The sequence below is a fragment of the Alligator mississippiensis genome, chromosome 10 (genome assembly GCF_030867095.1).
Source record: "Alligator mississippiensis isolate rAllMis1 chromosome 10, rAllMis1, whole genome shotgun sequence".
NCBI lineage: Eukaryota > Metazoa > Chordata > Crocodylia > Alligatoridae > Alligator > Alligator mississippiensis.
This window is the reverse complement of record NC_081833.1, coordinates 15,849,230-15,867,008: the sequence shown is the minus strand read 5'-3', so window position 1 is coordinate 15,867,008 and position 17,779 is coordinate 15,849,230. Positions and strand designations below refer to the sequence as shown.

At 46.7% G+C, this 17,779-nt stretch overlaps 1 protein-coding gene across 2 annotated transcripts in view; it reads left to right on the top strand.

The window, feature by feature from the left end:
- PI4KA (phosphatidylinositol 4-kinase alpha) overlaps positions 1-6,771 on the top strand; it is an 86,821-nt gene extending 80,050 nt beyond the window's left edge. For both annotated transcript variants that reach the window (XM_019499152.2, XM_014598846.3), the window contains exons 52-55: positions 583-742; positions 2,093-2,182; positions 3,491-3,574; positions 6,061-6,771. In XM_019499152.2, coding sequence (XP_019354697.2) covers positions 583-742; positions 2,093-2,182; positions 3,491-3,574; positions 6,061-6,112 — 386 coding nt within the window. In that variant the 3' untranslated portion in view covers positions 6,113-6,771. The remainder of the gene's footprint in view (positions 1-582; positions 743-2,092; positions 2,183-3,490; positions 3,575-6,060) is intronic.
- The last annotated feature ends 11,008 nt before the right edge of the window (positions 6,772-17,779 follow it).

The following is a 17,779-nucleotide window of genomic DNA, read 5'->3' as shown; positions in this document are numbered from 1 at the left end:
CCTGTTTAACTTCTCATTTAGATTTGCATTTAAGAAAGGTCTACAGTTATGTTTCACTCATTTTTTCCATACTAATGCACTCCAGAGCCATTGGCAAATATTCCTACCACACTCCTCTGAGGTGTATGTAAAATAGGTATTAGTATGTGAATCCTATCTCACTGCCTTCTGCAGCTGTAGTTTTACTCTTACCCCCACCAGTAGGGGAGCCAAATAGGAACAGCTTAGTGACTGGTATCTTGTTAGGCAGAAATGCCAGGGAGTGCTTATCCTTTCCCAGGCTGCTAAGTACTGTGGTTTGGCAGAAAGATCCTGAGGGGCGTTTTGCGCAAGTAATTTGTTTTTACAGTAGCACGACCTAGTAATGGAGGTGGCATAGGGGAAGAGGAGACAGCCTCTGGTCAGACATAGCTAATAAAAGGGACACTTCATACCACTCAGTCTTGGCTACTCTAACCTGATCTCCATAGGGCTGCCCTTGAAATCACATAAACTTTGTCTCTCTTTATAGCTTCTGTAGTGAGTGCTCTGTTAACCAATGCAATGTTAAATGCTTTGTTTTATGCATGTGTTTGTGCACAGATTTTGGTTTCATGTTTGAAAGCTCTCCTGGTGGAAATCTGGGCTGGGAGCCAGACATCAAACTGACAGATGAGATGGTGATGATCATGGGAGGGAAAATGGAGGCCACCCCATTCAAGTGGTTCATGGAGATGTGTGTCAGGGGGTACCTGGCAGTCAGGTGAGAACACTGCAAGTCTTTTCTTGTTTGATCATAAGCAGAGATGGATGCACATCTCTGCTTGTGAGGATAAACAGGAATTAATATCTTCTATTGCTCAGTGAGTTTAAATCACATGCTTATCTGAAGTCTGTCCCCTCTGCGAAGGGAATAATTGCTTCCTCACACACTGAAAGCTTCCCTCAGATAATAGACCGGACACTAGAGTCTGAGACTGTGCCATGGACCACAAAAAACTGAAGTCTTCCCTTGATATGAGGAAGCTGATTTATATTCAGCTGTTTATGGATATGGCCTGAAACTGAGAGGGGAAGATTTCTCTCTCCTAGGCCCAGCTCTGCCCTAAAGCCCATTTCTCTTTCACAGCAGTGTGAGAACCCGTGGTGAGATGACTTAGCTCGATTAAGCTAATACCGTGTATGGACTGCAGTCCCTTGAGTTCTGTCTGCTGATTTTTATTTCTTTATTGGGGGGGGGAGAGAGGGGGAGGGTTTCAAAGAATTTTAAGTGAAAAGAAAGCTACCAAATGGTGGAATCATCACAGAGTGGACTCTGTGATATTAAGAATATAAGAATATAATGTTCTTATAATAATTAAGAATATAATGTTCTTAATTAATATAAGAATATAATATTCTTAAAATAATTAAGAGTATAAGAAATGCCATCATTGATCAGACTGTCTCAGTTGCAGAACGGATGCTACAGCGAAGAGTATTTTAACATCAAGACTGATCCATCCTGTGCCCTTCTCCTATATAGTTTTCAGCATTCAACACCCTAGGAAGTCCTGATTTAGAGGTTACACCCCTAATGTCTCAATTATGTTTATTATCAGGTTTAACACCCGCTGGTGGACCTCTCCTACATTAAGTTGTCTAATCCCCTTTTTGAACCCAGTGTGAATCCAAAAAGATTGCTTTAGGGCACTGGTGGTAGGAAGAGGTATCCTAGTTAAAGGGTTGCAGAGGAGTTTGGATTAAGAACAGTATGGTTTCTGATCCAGCTGATTACGTGGGTAAACTACTTTTCCTTTCATAATGGAAAAAAATGTACTGTTTTGTACTATCCTCCCTGAGGCTGTTATCCATCTTGCAACATTATGTTTATGTGGCTGCTGAACACAGAGGAGCAAAATTGCCTGTGTCGCAGTAATTTAATTACAGTGACAGATTGCGAGCAGCAGCACAACTCCATCAGCAAACATAAGAGAATTACACTGTGTAGATTTAATTACAATAAAAGGTGTGATCCAGCTCCCAGATGAATTCCTCAGCTTGCTTTCTTTACTTCAAAAAGCAGGAAAAGTTTGAGAACTCTAACGGTCTCTTTGTCATTGTCTCCCACTAGACCCTATATGGACGCTGTAGTTTCTCTGGTTACGTTGATGTTGGATACAGGGCTGCCCTGTTTCCGAGGGCAAACAATCAAACTGTTAAAGTAAGTCCTGTGTTGATCCTTCTCATTTTCTTTTCATCATAGGAAAATTGCCTTTATGGATGCCTGGATTAGGGAGAGGCAGTTGTTCTATGTTATATAAATCTACCCTGATGTATTTAAAAAAAAGTAGTAAAACTGGTTTTTGTTTCAATGTAGTGGGTATATCTACATGTACATTTTACTCCAGAGTTCGCTAATTAGCCCCACAGTAAAGTGTCACAGCCTACATGTGCACTGATATTAGCACACAGTAAATTAATTAACTCCACTGTAAGATAGTACTGTCAGGGACAGTACTGTCCTATGGCAGAGTACTTTACTGTGCTAAAACACAAGTGTAGATGCTGACCAAGTGTATTAATTGCATCTGGTCAGCCCAACCAGCCAAGGGCCCCTGCCAGCACCTCCACTGCCCAACACCACCACCCACAGACTAGGACTGACCCCATGTGCCCCCTGCCAGCCTGGGGCTGCTCTGCCCAGCTCTTAATTGCTGAGGTCCTGGGCACACATGCAGACGTGCCTGAGAGCAGTTTACTCTGGTGTGAACTGTCAAAGTTTATCATGTTACCTTAATAGCATGAATAGATACACCCATTATGTACAGAATGAGTTACATTTAGGTGGGGTAACAACTGTGCAGCTAAATGTTATATTTTCCAGGTTCTTGCATTATAACAAATGCATAATCCTGGAGGAGAGAATCTGCTCAAATAGGGGGAATGTTCCCCACAGTCCCGATTCTTCCCACATATCTTTGAGTTTTACTGGGCACAAAGGGGTCAAGTTTTATTATCTGTCAGTTTTGCTTTATCTTAATACCTGCAATGCTACACTAGCAGCTTGTGCAAGACCAAATTCTAGTGGGGCATTTAAACACAGACTGTGAACATTTGGACCCCAATGTTAGCCATGCAGCTGCCCTTTCCTACCTACAGACAGGTATCCATTCATCCTCTGTGGTAGGGAGGGAGACTGTGGCACCATTTGAGTTAAGTCCAAAGATGACGTTGGAAGAGCTGCAGCTGAAATGGAAAAGGAGCTTGTGCGCTCTTCTCTCACTGAAAATCCTGCTGTAGTTTTAACTGTCATGGCTTTGTACTGTGAGCACCAGCACAAAGACAAGGGCAGCAGGTAGAGTATCTGCCAGTGTCAGCAATACACTAGATTCTTACCACAGGAGAGAAGCTGCTCAGAACTAGCCAACCCAAGTGCATTACAAAAGTCTATTGGTTTCTCTGCTGTAGTGACCACAGGAGGTTTCACTAAATGTGTGACTTTTTTGTTTTATTTTTCCCTTTCTAATAGGCATAGATTCAGCCCCAATATGACTGAGCGGGAGGCAGCCAACTTCATCATTAAGATCATTCAGAACTGCTTCCTCAGCAACAGGTCTGGCATCTTTCACCTGTCTTCTCCCTACTTCTTCCCTAGTCCGAGATACAAGCCGGTCTTTTCTTGAGTGGAGTAGAAGGTATCCAGTCTGGAATCACTCACTGGTGGCATAGTGTTCTATAGCTCTTCTTCCTGCTTACCCCTTGTAGGAGATACAGCAGTGCTAAGCACAGGCTGTAATGTCTTGCACAAAGTCCTATGGCTTGGCTTAAAGAACATGAGCTTTTGTGTGCCATAGTATAGATCAGTGGTGCCCAAACATTTTCCCTGGTGGGCCAGATTGGCAGGTGGGATCCAGCTGGTGGTCCCAATCTGGTCCCCAGGGTGGGCACAGTGAGACCCCATAAGGCAACGGGGGGTGGAGGTGGGGGAGAGTGGTGAGGGTGTGGCCCAATCCTGCAAAGGAGGGGGGAGGAAGGGCACGGTCTGGCCCTGAACCAGCCCTGTATGGGGGAAGGGAGCATAGCCCAGCCCTGACCTGGCCTTGCAGGGAGAAGGATGTGGCCCAGCCCCAACAGATGGGAAAGGGAGCATGGCCTAGTTCTGACCTGGTCCCACAGGGTAGTGCCACTGCTCCCTTGCTGCCAAATTTCCTGATCCCTAAGGAGGCCAGATCCCATGGCTCTGCAGGCCATATCTGTCCCATGGGCCAGAGGTCGAGCAACCCTAATATAGATCATAATGACTGCTGGTATTATGAAGCTGGTATATTGCCTTCATCATGGTTAGTGGTTCAAAGAGCAGCCAGACCCCTCACTGTTGCATCTAGCCAGTTGTTCTGTGCTGTGGGGGCAGCGGGAATCCTTTCTGACTTATGATAGGAATGACCATGCCGAAGAATGGTATTGGCTGGCAGCGTTTGCCTGCTTTTCAGAACGAGGGCAAGTGGTGACCTTGGTCCTTAAGTTGCCTTTAAAAAGCTGAGAGCATATTTGCTGAAGAGGCAACAAATACAGCCTATTGGAAAGCTCAGGAGTGATGTGATTTTCTTTCTTTTAAATTTAAATCCATTTTAGCACCTGATTAGTTGTGTATGGCCTTGGCTGGTCTCTTATCCACTGTAAAGTGCAGGGAAAAATCCCTGCTGTCTGTACAGCTAGATGTAAAGCATCATATAAGTGCCATATTCTTTAAAGAGACATTTCAGAAAAATCTTTTCTCCAAAACAGTTCCTGTCTTTCCACCCAGCTTTTCTTTGTGATTCTATATTGCATTAGCACATCAATTCTTACTGGGCCACTTACTGCTCTGTATATGCTATTTGTAACATCATACCAGCTCAGGGAAAGAGAAGATCACCTTGAGGAATGAAGATGACAGGTTGGCATCTGGGCTTTCCAAAGCCAATTTGTCTGGGCCTGGTTGTCTAAGGGTATGCTATTGAGCGTACTGGCTGGAAGGAAGCAGGGTGCTGTATACATAATAAGCAGTTTGAAAATCAGCATGTTGGATAACTACCCAATGGATTGTGTTCCTGCCTTTCTAGTCCATCCTATCCATGCTTTAGAGAGCAAATGAAATTTAAATGCAGAACGTGTATTTAGCTCCTGTCATGAAAGCTGCCATATTCCATGACCCATCGATGGCTACTATTTGACTTCCCAGATGGCATATGTCACAAGCATAAGAGCAGTGCTCATATTTGCTGATTTGTTTATTTCCCTGTTACTTCTCTCATTCTTGTATTTCCAGTCTTTCCTGTACTTACCTTTTTAGGTTACTTAGATATTTTTTCTTTTTTTATGAACCTGTCCCCGTTCAGTTCTATCAGTGTTACTTAAGTATTGCTTTCCCCTATGTGGAAGAGATCCCATCTAATTTGGTTAGGGAGCTCCTTGTGGGTCTAACCACTGAGATGTTGTGCTGCACCACACAGCTGTGAGTTAAGTGCAGCCTTTGTCATATTTCTTGCTTTTCGAAGAGGCAGGGAAGTTACCTATTCTTGCCAAAGAATGCTAAATGGCTCGGAACCAGGTGTAGCTCATCCGAGTTGGTAAAAGGTAATGCCTATAACATTAGCAAAGTCAGTCTCCCTGGTTGACACTACTGCTCTTGTTGCCCTGGTCCCCCAAACAATTGAGGACAGATTCTCTCAAGTTAGTCTTAGGAGTCGCTAGCACTTCCAACTATAGTGTGGTCTTATAGCTTCCACTTAACAGAACTGAAATCACAGTTTACAGCAGAAGGGAGAGAGCGTATGAACTGCTTATTAAAACAAAGGATCTGAAGACCTGTTCATGCAATGGTGAAATCATACAATGATTCCTTTCCTTACTGCCAGCTGATGGGCACCAGGGGCAGACAGGCTACTGTAGCCTTGTTTTCACAGTGGCTTCCAAATGGAGGTCTGGCTGTGATTAGTAGTTAACATCCTCTGTGCATCTTGCCTTTCATTTGGGGTTTCTTTTTGGCAATGGGTCTGTCAGTGGATGCAGTTCTCTACTCCATTGCATTCATTTGTGGTGTCTTTTTTTCTTTTTTAGGAGTAGGACCTATGACATGATCCAGTACTACCAGAATGACATCCCATACTGAGGATGATCCTGGGGAAATAAATACCTGTAACCCAGAACCGCATCTCCAGACTAGTAATAGGAACTGTTCAGTCACCTCACTATCTCCAGTCTGCGTGCGTGTGTGTGTATGTGTGTGCGTGAGTACAAACTTACCGGACAATGCAACAATCAATGAATCCGATTTGTTCCTTTTTACTGGGATGTATATTTTTCCGTGGTTTTCTAGGAGTTGGTTTTCTAGGAGTTGGCTGCAATCATCACTGAAAATCCCACTGTGGTTATGAATGTGTAAGTCAGCTAAGCTGAAGCTGGGAAGAGTGGCGGTGTTCACACAACACAAGGATTTTATAGCAAGTTCAGTAAAAAAAAAAAACAAAAAAAAAACTTCTAATGTATGATCCAGGTGAATCTCATGGAAGAGAGTGGTTTGGAGTTCTCCCTTGGAGCAGTGAAGACTTGTTGAATTGATCTAATTTATACTGTAGAAAAAATAATTGTCCAAGGTGGTGATGGGTAACTGCATCCATGTTAATAGTTTGCACTGTATATGGTCCCTGCTCCATGGTCAGTATTTCATACGTACATGAAGAATGTATTTTTTCTTTTGTGTGTTTTAAAAAAGACTCTACTGAAGATATATTTAATCTATAAAATGTAATAAAAAGACTTTAGACTTTAGTATACCTGTGCTGCTAATCCTTTTGAAGTTGGCTCTCTGTTTACTTAGGGGCTACATGCAAGAAAAACTCCTTTGGTCTGGTTCAATACATCTGTCTGCAGATTCACATAGTTGTTGCTGTCCATTTTTACTGGGATTATTTTCCCTGCCTACTTACCAGACTCATTCCTTCTTCAGATTGGAATATGTTTGTTTTTTTAAATGGCAGATTATGGCTCCTATGACTATATTGTCTGTGCGTGGTTTTCACCCCGAGCTTCAATTCCCTAGCCTGACATAAGTGGAGCTCCCAAAGTGTGTGAGGACAATGGAGTCCCGCAGGGCAGTGGGAGCTTGTAGGGTCAGAAGCATTCCCAAGGTCATCATGCAATTTAACTCTGTGGCCTTGAAAACTTCCAGCCAATTCCTTTCTTTCTATTCTGGCTGCTCAAAGTCATTCTTGCTTTGAGTGCTAGCCAGGTTATGTCCACACAAGCTGACAGTGCTTCTGTCCCCCTAAATGGACAATTAGCTAACCAAGGACACTGTTCTCCAAGGTGTCACAATGTACATCTGGCTTCTCACTAGCATGTTAGCTATCCTGGCTCACAGTTATACACTCAGTCCCAAGTTATCCCATCATATAATTTGCATATGCAGGAGCCCTGCTAGATACAACTCTCTTTGAATCTGCCCCAGCACAAGATCCAGCCAGAAAGAACAGACTAGAGCCAGCAGGGGAAAGCTTAAGCCTTGTTGCACACAATGGGTGTAATGGCAACACCTGTGCTGGGGCATGTGGCTGCCACTCCACAAAGGGATAGGGGAGGGTCTAACTGCCTTGTCCCACCTGTTACCAACGAGCAGGCTAAGAACAGCTGCTAAAAAGGCTCAGGAAAAATGGAGGCAGCTATGAAGAAGGCAGAGCCTTCTGGGCTACAGACTGGCAGAAGCTGGCAAAACAGGAAAGGTAGGTGAGGTGGCACTGAGGGACCAAAAGAGCTGTCCTTCCTATGGGGACCAGAGATATGAATGGATCTGTGTTCCCCTACTAGCCTTTTCCATGAGGGGAAGCAATGGCCCTGAAAGGAAAAACCTAAGGACCAATAAACCCCACACTGGGGAGAGGCCTGAATCTGGGCACATGCGGGATCTGGATTTTACATGATTATCCTGAGAGCAACAAAACCTAAACAGTGCAGGCAGGAAAGTGCCTGGTGCCAGAAAGCCTGGCCGCCTGGGCTCACTATGGACATGAACTGAGCCCTGTGGTATGAAAACAGAAAAGGTTTATTCAGGTTTTTTGCCTTGCTTGTCCAGTTGTTGCTGTTTTAATATTTCTTTCACTTTGTTTGGGGATGTTTCCTGAGCTGCTGGCTGTGGGGGTGAGAGCACTAGCTCAGTGGTGCCTGTAGAAAAGGAATAGTAACCTACCTCATAATTCTTCATCTTTCAGATATATGGTCCTGCCTAGAACAAAAATAAGCTTTCAGCCACTTCTCATACACCCCAACACACCCTCCCCTTCCTTCTCCACTTCTCTGATCGAGGGGTCCAAGCAGAGCCCACCAGAGCAGTCTGGAGGCTGCTCTCACTGCTGCTCTGATGCCCAAGCTCTTGTAACTGGAGCAAAATTCAGGCAGGGTCAGCACTGAATAAAGTCATGTCCCCTGGTCCCTCTGTGTGCTGTGGTGGTTCGGGAACCCATATGCAGCCTGTGGATCCTGGCTGGTGCTGTGGAGCATGCTGTAGGAACCTGTCTCAGGCTTTGCTGACAAAGGTGCTTGGCATGCACTTGTACTTCCCTTAGGGTCGGCAGTGGAGGGCCTCGCCAGCGGGGGAAGCTTGGCCCAAAGGCCACTCCAGCCTGAGAAACTGGGTTTCTCTTGCCTGTCTGCCAAGGCTTGCAGTTGGAAGAGCAAAGAGTTACTAAACATAGAGTAAAGCAGCCAAGGTCAGTGGGGAGAAAGGGAGCACATGACCAGACTTGCAGAGACCAGGGCAGGACGGAGCAGGAGTGACGGTCAAGTTTTTGTAAGAGGGGACTTGCTTCAATAGTGCTACCAGCTAGGGTCAGAGAAGCTAAGTAAGCTCATGAGTGGCAAAGAAAGGTGCAGGGCTACCCCAGGAACCTGCTTCGCGCAGTGAGCAGGCTGAGGCAGAAACACGGGTGCGGGGCCCTATGGTAGTTTCAGAAGCTCTGAACAGCTAAGCCAGCCCCTGAATACCCATATAGACCTAGGATTTGGATGTAGAATCAAAGCAGCCTGTAAATGAGAAAGTGAAGCAATACTGCATATGGTGCTAGTGGGAAAGTAGAAGGAAAACCAGGGAAAAAGACGGTTTTGGTAGATGGGGAAGGGGATGTGCGCATGCATGTGTGTTTACATACTTACACTTTTGCCACCTATGAGTTATAAATTTAAATCTAAAATTCAAGCTAAATTTTGCCTGGTTGCTGTAAATTGTTCTAAAATGTTGGTCGTGTTTGACTTAATGGTTGTGTGAACTGAAACACCAGCACTAGCTAAAATAGCCACATGCAGCATGAGAGGAGCTCTACCCCTCATCGAGGGTGAAATCACTTGTTCCGGGAAACTCAGCTGGCTCCACATAAGCAGATGCATCTCAGGAAGGACCAAACTAGAACAACTAACTTGTACCTTGGCCTTGGTCCTCCATGCTGCTTGCCAAAGGGGCCCAAGAGCTTACCCCTCCACTCTGCCTGATGTGATTTGGAGGTGAAACACAAGGGTTGATTTTTTTTTTTTTTTTTTTGGATCAAGTTGACCCCATCCTCTCTTCAGGAAGGCCAGCCACCAGCTTTTCTCTGACACTGGCAAGATCTCCATCTCAAGAGACAGAACCAGTGATCTACCCATCTGATCTTCCTTTCTTGAAGGACGATGCAGCAAGCAGTCCTCAAGATTCTCTCATGCTTTTCAGGACAGTGTTTTCCTGGGGTGTAGCAGTCTGCTGACCTGGCTGGCTGGGACAAGGATCAGTTGAAACACCAGCACTCTGACAGTTTTTGACCTGCACAGCTCAGTTGCAGCACATGGCCCCAGTCAGGGCTTGGATGGGAGCCAGGACTAACATGGCACTTGTCCGTCAAGGCAGAGCAAGCTGATGTCTGACTGGGACTGGGGCAAAGCTCAGCCCTGTTATCCTAGGGCCTGCGTTCTGAAAAAACATGCTTTCCTTGGCAGCTCTGCCAGTGGCCTGCTAGATGGCCCACAACCTCTGTGTGACACATGTATGGGGATACCAGTCCTAGCCTCTGTTTGGACAGCACTTTAGGATCTGCTGATGAAAAGTGCACGACCTATACAGTGGGAAGGGACCTCAGTGGACCATCTAGTCCGACCCTCTGCCCCTGGCAGGCAAGAAGAATCACCAACCCTGGGGTCCTGTGATCCCAGCCAGGTGCCTGTCCAGTCTCCTCTTGAAGACCCGCAAGGATGGGGCAAGCACTCGCCTCCCTTGGGAGCCCGTTCCAGATTCTGGCAACCCTGACCAGGAAGAATGTTCTCCTAATGTCCAGCCTAAACCTTCTCTCTAGTAGCTTATGGCCATTGTTCCTTGTTGGTCCAGGGGGTGCCCTGGTGAACAGATCATCACCTACTTGATGTTGCTCTCCCCTGATGAATTTGTACGCTGCCACAAGGTCCCCTCTCAGCCTTCTCTTGGAGAGGCTGAAGAGGTTAAGGTCCCTTAGCCTTTCCTCGTAGGGCCTTCCCTGCGGGCCTCTTATCAGGCAAGTGGCTCTTCTTTGGACCCTCTCCAGGTTGTCCACATCCTGTTTGAACTGCGGCATCCAGAACTGGACACAGTACTCCAGCTGCGGTCTGACCAGTGCTGCATACATGGGGAGAATCACTTTCCTGGACCTGTTTGTGAAGCACCTACGGATGCACAACAAGATGCGAATGGCTCTGCCAACTGCTTCATCACATTGGCGACTCATGTTCATCCTGGAGTCAACAGTGGCTCCAAGATCTTTTTCTGCCTCAGTGGAGTGGAGAAGGTCGCCCCCAGGTATGATGGCAGTTCTTCCCTAGATTCAGCACCTTGCACTTGTCCTTATTGAATTGCATCCTGTTGCTCTCTGACCACTTCCCTAGCCTGTCTAGGTCAGCCTGGATCTGGTTCCTCCTCTCCAGGGTGTTAGCTGCACCCCATAATTTTGTGTCGTCCACAAATTTGGACAGGGTGCTACCCACCCCCTCATCCAGATCACTGATGAAGATGTTGAACAGCACCGGCCCCAGAACTGAGCCGAGGGACTCCACTGCCCACATCTTTCCAGGTTGACACCGACCTGTCCACTACCACCCTCTGAGTGCGACCCTTGAGCTAATTTGTTATCCAGTCTACCATGTAATCATCCAAGGCAAATCCTCTCAGTTTATTTATAAGGATGATATGGGATACCTTGTCAAAGGCCTTCTTGAAGTCCAGATAGATAACATCCACATAAACTCCTGCATCTAAACAATTGGTGGCCTTGTCATAAAAGGAAACTAGGTTAGTCAGGCAGGACCTGCCTGCTAAAAACCCATGGTGGTTATCCCTCTGCATCACATTAGCCAGCGGGCTCCCACAGATTCGCTCCTTGATAATTTTTTTTTCTAGGATTTTCCCAGGGATAGAAGTAAGGCTGACTGGTCTATAGTTCCCCGGGTCCTCCTTCCTCCCCCTTCTTAAAGATTGGGATGATATTAGCCCTCTTCCAGTCCTCCGGGATCATGAGCGCTCCTATGTCCTTACTAGTGGATCAGCTATGACCCCCGCTAATTCCTTCATTACCTGTGGGTTGAGTCCCTCTGGTCCTGGTGATTTGAATATGTCCAGTCCCTCCAAGTGTCTTTTTACTGGGTCGGCACTGTCCCTTCGTTGGTGTCTGTGATATATGTTGAGGGTTTGTCTAGATTCCCATGTAAGAAGACAGAGGCAAAAAACTCACTGAAGAGCTCTGCCTTGACCCTGCTATCTGTCACTAAGCCCCCCTGCCCGTCCTGTATGGGTCCTGTGCTACCCTGCACCCTCTTTTTGCTTGCAACATACCTAAAGAAGGACTTTTTATTGTCCTTAATCCCTGATGCTAGCCTGAGTTCTAAAGTTGCCTTGGCCTTCCTGACTGACTCCCTGCAGGTGCAGGCCAAGGAAGTGTACTGCTCTTTGCTAGCTTCCATTTCCTGTACACCTCTTTTTTTTTTTTTGCACTTAAGGTATCTTGGATGCCCCTGGTGAGCCAAAGAGGCTTCCTGGCCCCCTTACTTGCTTTCCTGTGCCATGGGATTAATTCACTCTGAGCCGAATGGATGGTTTCCTTGAGGAATGTCCACCCATCCTGGACCCTCAACGCATCCAAGTTCTTAGCTCCTAGCACCCTGCTAACCAACCCTCTGAGTCTATTGAAGTCAGATTTTTTAAAGTTCAGCATCCATGCCCTGCTGGGTATAATGCCCATCCTTTGCTGGATAGTGAATTTAATAATTTGGTGATCGCTGTTCCCTAAATTGCCTTGGATTTTCATGTCCCCCACCAGGTCATACCCTGTGGCCAACAACAAGTTGAGCAAGGCGTTGCCCCTGGTGGGACACCTTGCCTCCTGTGTTAGGTGGAGGTTATGAATACAGGTTAAGAACCTGCGAGAGCAGTTAGATCTAGCTGACTGCTGCTCCCAGCATATGTCTGGGTAGTTAAGGTCCCCCATGACTACCATATCTCTAGACCTCACAGCCTCTTCAAGCTGCTTGGAAAATTCCTGGTCTAGCTCGTCATCCTGGTGCAGTGGCCTGTAGTAGACCCCCACCACCAGATCCCTTTCACCCCCGGCCCCTTGGATCCTAACCCACAGAGTCTCTGCTTGACCACCCTCTGACCCTAATTTGATTAGGGGAGATGTGTACTGCTCTTTGACATAGAGAGCAAGTCCCCACCTTTTTTCCCCTACTCTATCTCTCCTATACAACCTATAGCCCTCTATTCCCACCACCCAGTCGTGAGAAGAGTCCCACCAGGTTTCAGTTAGTCCCACTAGGTCAAAGTTGTTGCTTGCTAGCAAGAGCTCTAGATCCTCCTGCTTGTGATGACAGCCACTGTATTCAACCTAACTAGGAAGGCCATAGATGTCCATGTGCCGAGGCTGAGGGGTGGCACATGGCCTGGACTCTGCAGTCTGCTCCCTCTCTTACTGAGGATGAGTTGATTGATGTGTGGGGGCAGGAACTCTTTTTACCGAGGCTTTTCCCAGGGGCTGAGTGTTAGGAGCTGGAAGAAGTGAAGTGATTCCCGTTTCAGGGGACCGGGAAGTTCTGCTGTTATGCTAATGCAGTTTGTTATTATTGCTTACATGTGTACATTTTCCTCTCCTGCGCCTAAGGTGATTAAGAGAAGCTTGCTCTAAATTGATAGCCCAAAACAAAGCCTCAGGCAATGTGACGGAGAGAGGAGCAATTACAGTCAGCAGTAAACGGAGATGACACAAGAGCTGATGGTCTCAGAGGAATGCAAGGAAAATGTAGGCTGAAGAGCAGGAAAATCCCTGACTCAAGACCGTGGAAGAGGTTACCGCAGAAGCTTGTGGGATTGCTATTGTTAGAGCGAGTTGAGAGGAGACCTGATAGTCTGTGGATGTCACTGGGACTAATGAATATAGTCCTGCCAATGCAGGAGCTGGAGGAGCTCAAAAGGTCATGTCTACTCATAGATCTGAACCCAAATAGGACAGAACGGAGACTGAGCAGGCAGCACCACTGCTTAGCTTGAAGACCATGAACAGTTTCCCATGCCCAGCCTGGTAAATATAGCACGTGTTTGAAATGATCAGGCAGACCAGAGCCCAGGCAAGCTCCTCAGCTTTGTCAAGTTTGCACAGAGCTAATGAAACCTGTTGGAGCAAAACACATTGCAAAGGACTTCAGGGGTCCTCACACCAACAAGCCAGATCAGCGATATTTGTAGCACATTTAAAAACAAAAGGAAATGACCTGTGTTTTGAGATCTCTCATGTCTTCCAGCACGAAGCTCCTGGAAATCTGGTGAACACATTAAATTCCCCTTTCATGGGAAAAATGCACTCCTGTGACTTCCTTTCCCTTTCCATTTCCAGGCGACAAGGCATTCCAGCAGCGCTCACGTGCTCACATCTGCAGATCCCATTTTCATAAGTCAAGTATGCCTCCCTCAGAGGGCGAGTGCCTACAACGGCACCCCAGGCACTGAACAGCAATGGGGTGCAAAATGAAGGGAACTCCCCCAAATTCAGAATCCCCCACCAAGAAATGGAGAGGATTCCTAACTTTGCGTCTAATGGCACAAAGCGATGTGTTGAGGCCAATTCTCTCTACATGCCACACATTTCTGACTGTTTCCTGGAGGCAGACCATGCTCAGTTGAGAGAAGAATAAGAGGAAACCAATGAGATGTTTGAGGTAAAAGTATAGCTGGGATAGGCCTATTTTTGGGGAGGATTGAGTTGATCCACTTTACCAGTTCAGGATATAATGTAATTCAGGTAGACATTGGTGCCTCAAAAGAGCCTCAGTGACATTGATGTTCAGTGGCGCAGGCAATTAGGCACATCAGACACTTTTGAAATTTTGCTCGAGTCTTATTCCAACTGTTCCAACAGCACTGGAGTGGGAAAGAGATTAAAAAAAAGAAAAATCTTCCATCTAGGCAAAGATGGCCCCTTGCCCTCCTACCCTCAGAAATTTTGGGTCCCAACTGGGAAAAAAAAAAAAAAAAAAAAAAAAAGGCAGGGGGTTTCCCCTGACAATTGGCAGCAGTTCAGCCTGTGTTTGCCAGGCGCAAAAAGACCCCTTGAGAAAGGAGCAAAATTTATAGTGGCTCATTTGCATCTGCTGAATCCAGGGCTCTGAGTTGCTGGTGACTTGATCAGCACTATTTAAATGCTAATTTTGAGATGCAGGTTAGAGACAGAGGCACGGTGATCTGGCTCCATTAGCGCAGCATGCCTGCGATAGTCTGGCTGGTGTGTAGTGCACTGGTACCTGCTGTGGACAGACGGGGCATGCCACATAGCATAAGGGGAAATGCAACTGAGACTGCTGCACTTGGAGAATTGGGGTCAGTGGGATGCAGAAGAGAAAAATGAATAGGGGAAATAGGAGTTTTATTCCTCTTTGCCAAGTGTTTGGAGGGCAAGCTGGGTTTCCCCTGGCTAGTGTGCCAACCCCTAATGTTTGAACTGCTGAAGGATCCTTACCCTTCCTGCACAGCAGACATGATGCGGGCTCCTCTCATGCTGGGCCTCACTAGTGCGCCACTGCTGGTGCCATTTCTTAGGGGCTACAAATGCTTTGCCCTGGGTGCTGCAGTCGAAGGGGCTGGAGGCCGAGAGCTTGGCATATATGTGGCCTGTCTCTTTGAATGGTACCGTGATGGTGGTGAACATAACAATGCAGCTTGTTTGATAGTAGTAGTAGTAGTCCTATGGTAGGTCTTGCTGTAGTGCTTGATCTTCAGGAATCTGCTCTATTGCAGCATGCTCTGAACTGGAGCATGACAACACACTCAGACCATGCCTGTGGTCTGTTTTTCTGAACATGGGATGTGGGGCTGTCCCTTGGCTTAATTGCATAGAGCTGGCCTCTGAATGCAGGGTTCAACCAGAGGAAGCTATAAAAGGGCTGTTACAGCATTGGGCAGAAGAGGTACAACAATGACTCATTAAGGCAGCCTCAGGTACCCACTTCAAAGGAGTTAATTGCTGGCCCAATGATTCCTACTTTGAGGAGGGAAGCTACCTAATTGGTTTCAACCACTTATCTTCCCCAGACTGGCTCTGCCTGAAACAAAGAAGCCCTAAATGCTCGCAGACACTAGAAAAAAAAAAGTGGGAGGGGAGTTGCATGGGTTGGGTTCAGCTGCAGCAAGACAGGTTCTTCTTCCCACTGACCAGGGGAAAATCTGGCAATAGCGTTGCTCCCCAAACAAACCCACAGTCCAGCAACAGGTGGAGCATAAAGAGGGGAGAAGATGCAGAAGCAGAACCTCATGCCTTCAGCTTGGCAAGCTATCTAGCACAGGTTTGAAATGGCCTTCTTGACCTCTTGATGGAGAGTAGCTTGTTTGAAATAGGCAGGCCCTATTTCAGCCCCTGGCAATCTAGGCACCCTCAAAAATCAGCCTGTCTCCAGGTGCCGAGTCTTTGCAGAGACAACAGGGCAGGCACTGGAGCAGGTGTTTGACATTCTCAGTTAGTAGGCAAGACAGATGGATTAAGTTGCTGCTTATGAAAGCTTATGCATCTCTGATTTAGTTAGCCTATAAGGTGCAAATCTATCCTGCTTTCTGCTTATGGAGATGCAGTCAACAATAACCCCTGCTGCCTTAAGAGAACTCGAGGAGATGCCTTTCAATCCCGTCTTAAAACACAGGGGCAGAAATCTCACTGGGGGCACAGATAGCTTTGCCTTTGCAGTGTCAATTTGTATGGTGACACATTTGACATCATAGGAGTAAAGGTAGGTTTGCACCTTATAGGCCTACTAACTGAGAATGTCAAGCACCTGCCCTTGTGCCAAAGTTTCCTTCTCTCTTCTGGTCTGAGTTCAAATGGATCAGAGTGGAGCAGAGCAGAGCCATACCACCTTACTGTGGGCAAAGGGTCCAATCCTGTTCAGTCCAGTGCTCCTGTAGTTCTGCAGCAGTGACTGGGACCAGAGCTTGGTGAAGCTCCTACAACTTCCTGACTCCGGCTGCAGGATTCCCAGGCTGACTGGAAATAATTGGTGGGGCTGACTTCTGTGGCAGCTGTAAAAGTCAAGGACCTGTGCCAGGTGATACCCCTACTGAGCAGTATTGAGAGAAGATGAGCATAGGTTTGGTAGTATGGGGCAAAGTTTAGTGGGCTGTGGACCAGGTTAACATACCCCCAGGAAAATGAACAGGGGAGGTTAGGAGCCCTGTTATCCTTATTCTTTGCATGGTCAAGCTCTTGAAAACCTTGTTGGTTTGGACAGCTGGAGATCAGGTTGGGGTTTGAGCTTCAGGCCTCCTGTCTAGCAGCATGGAGTGGCTAGCACAAGGACTCTGGGCTGACCTGGGGAACTGCTTGCTGAACAGCTGTCAGGCTTTAGAGCAATCCAGCTAATATTAGTCCTTGGTCTAGCTAGACTCAATTGCAACTTCATCATCACTACATAGAGTGGCCAGCAGAGGGTACTCCAAAACAAGCTATAGTGAGTGGACAAGGCAGCCTGAGAGAGAAGAGGAGAATTTCTTGACTCAGTTTGACTGTAGGGAGGAGCTGGCAGGTGAGACAACCTCATGGTCCCCTCGACCTTCCAAGCAAAGGCATTACACTGCTGGGGACATCCTAGTGGCCTGAGTGTCAGCAGTCACTGGACAGCCCCTCACTCACGGAGCTTGAAGCCTGGCTTGTCTGCCAAGCTGTCTAATTTTTTTTCATGGTAAAAAAGGAGATCTGTCTCACTGCATTGCTGTCTCAGATGAGACCTCTAAATACCTGGGTCGCATCTACCATGTCTGTACAGAGAAGAGCCTTTGGTATGTCTATGAAGAGCAAGGGTTTTGTGTTGGAGAACGAAACTAAAATCTCCCCCACGCTATGGCTCTGACGAGGTGGCAACTGCGTGCATCTTGCAGAGGGCTGTGGCATGACAAAAGAGTTTTAAATGAGAGTGAGTGTTTTACACATGCATGTTAAATTAGTTTATATTCAGGTTTAATGCATGCCTTCCGTTGTCACTGAAGGTTTTCCTGAACTCTGTTCCCTGGAATGGCATTGATCTGCTGCTGCTGCTCCTCCCTCACATACCCTGGGCCAGGGTCACGGTCAGCTAGGATTGTGCAATCCCAAAGCACCATGCATCAAGTAGAGCAGAGGTTGTGGGGGGATAGGGTGGAGTTAACTCCATACATCCAGGGCCAGACTGACACGTTAGTGGGCCCTAGGCAAACTCGTGGGCTGCTACTTAATACTGTATATTGATATTACTTTTTTTTTCACTCAATAATTAAATAATATGTCAA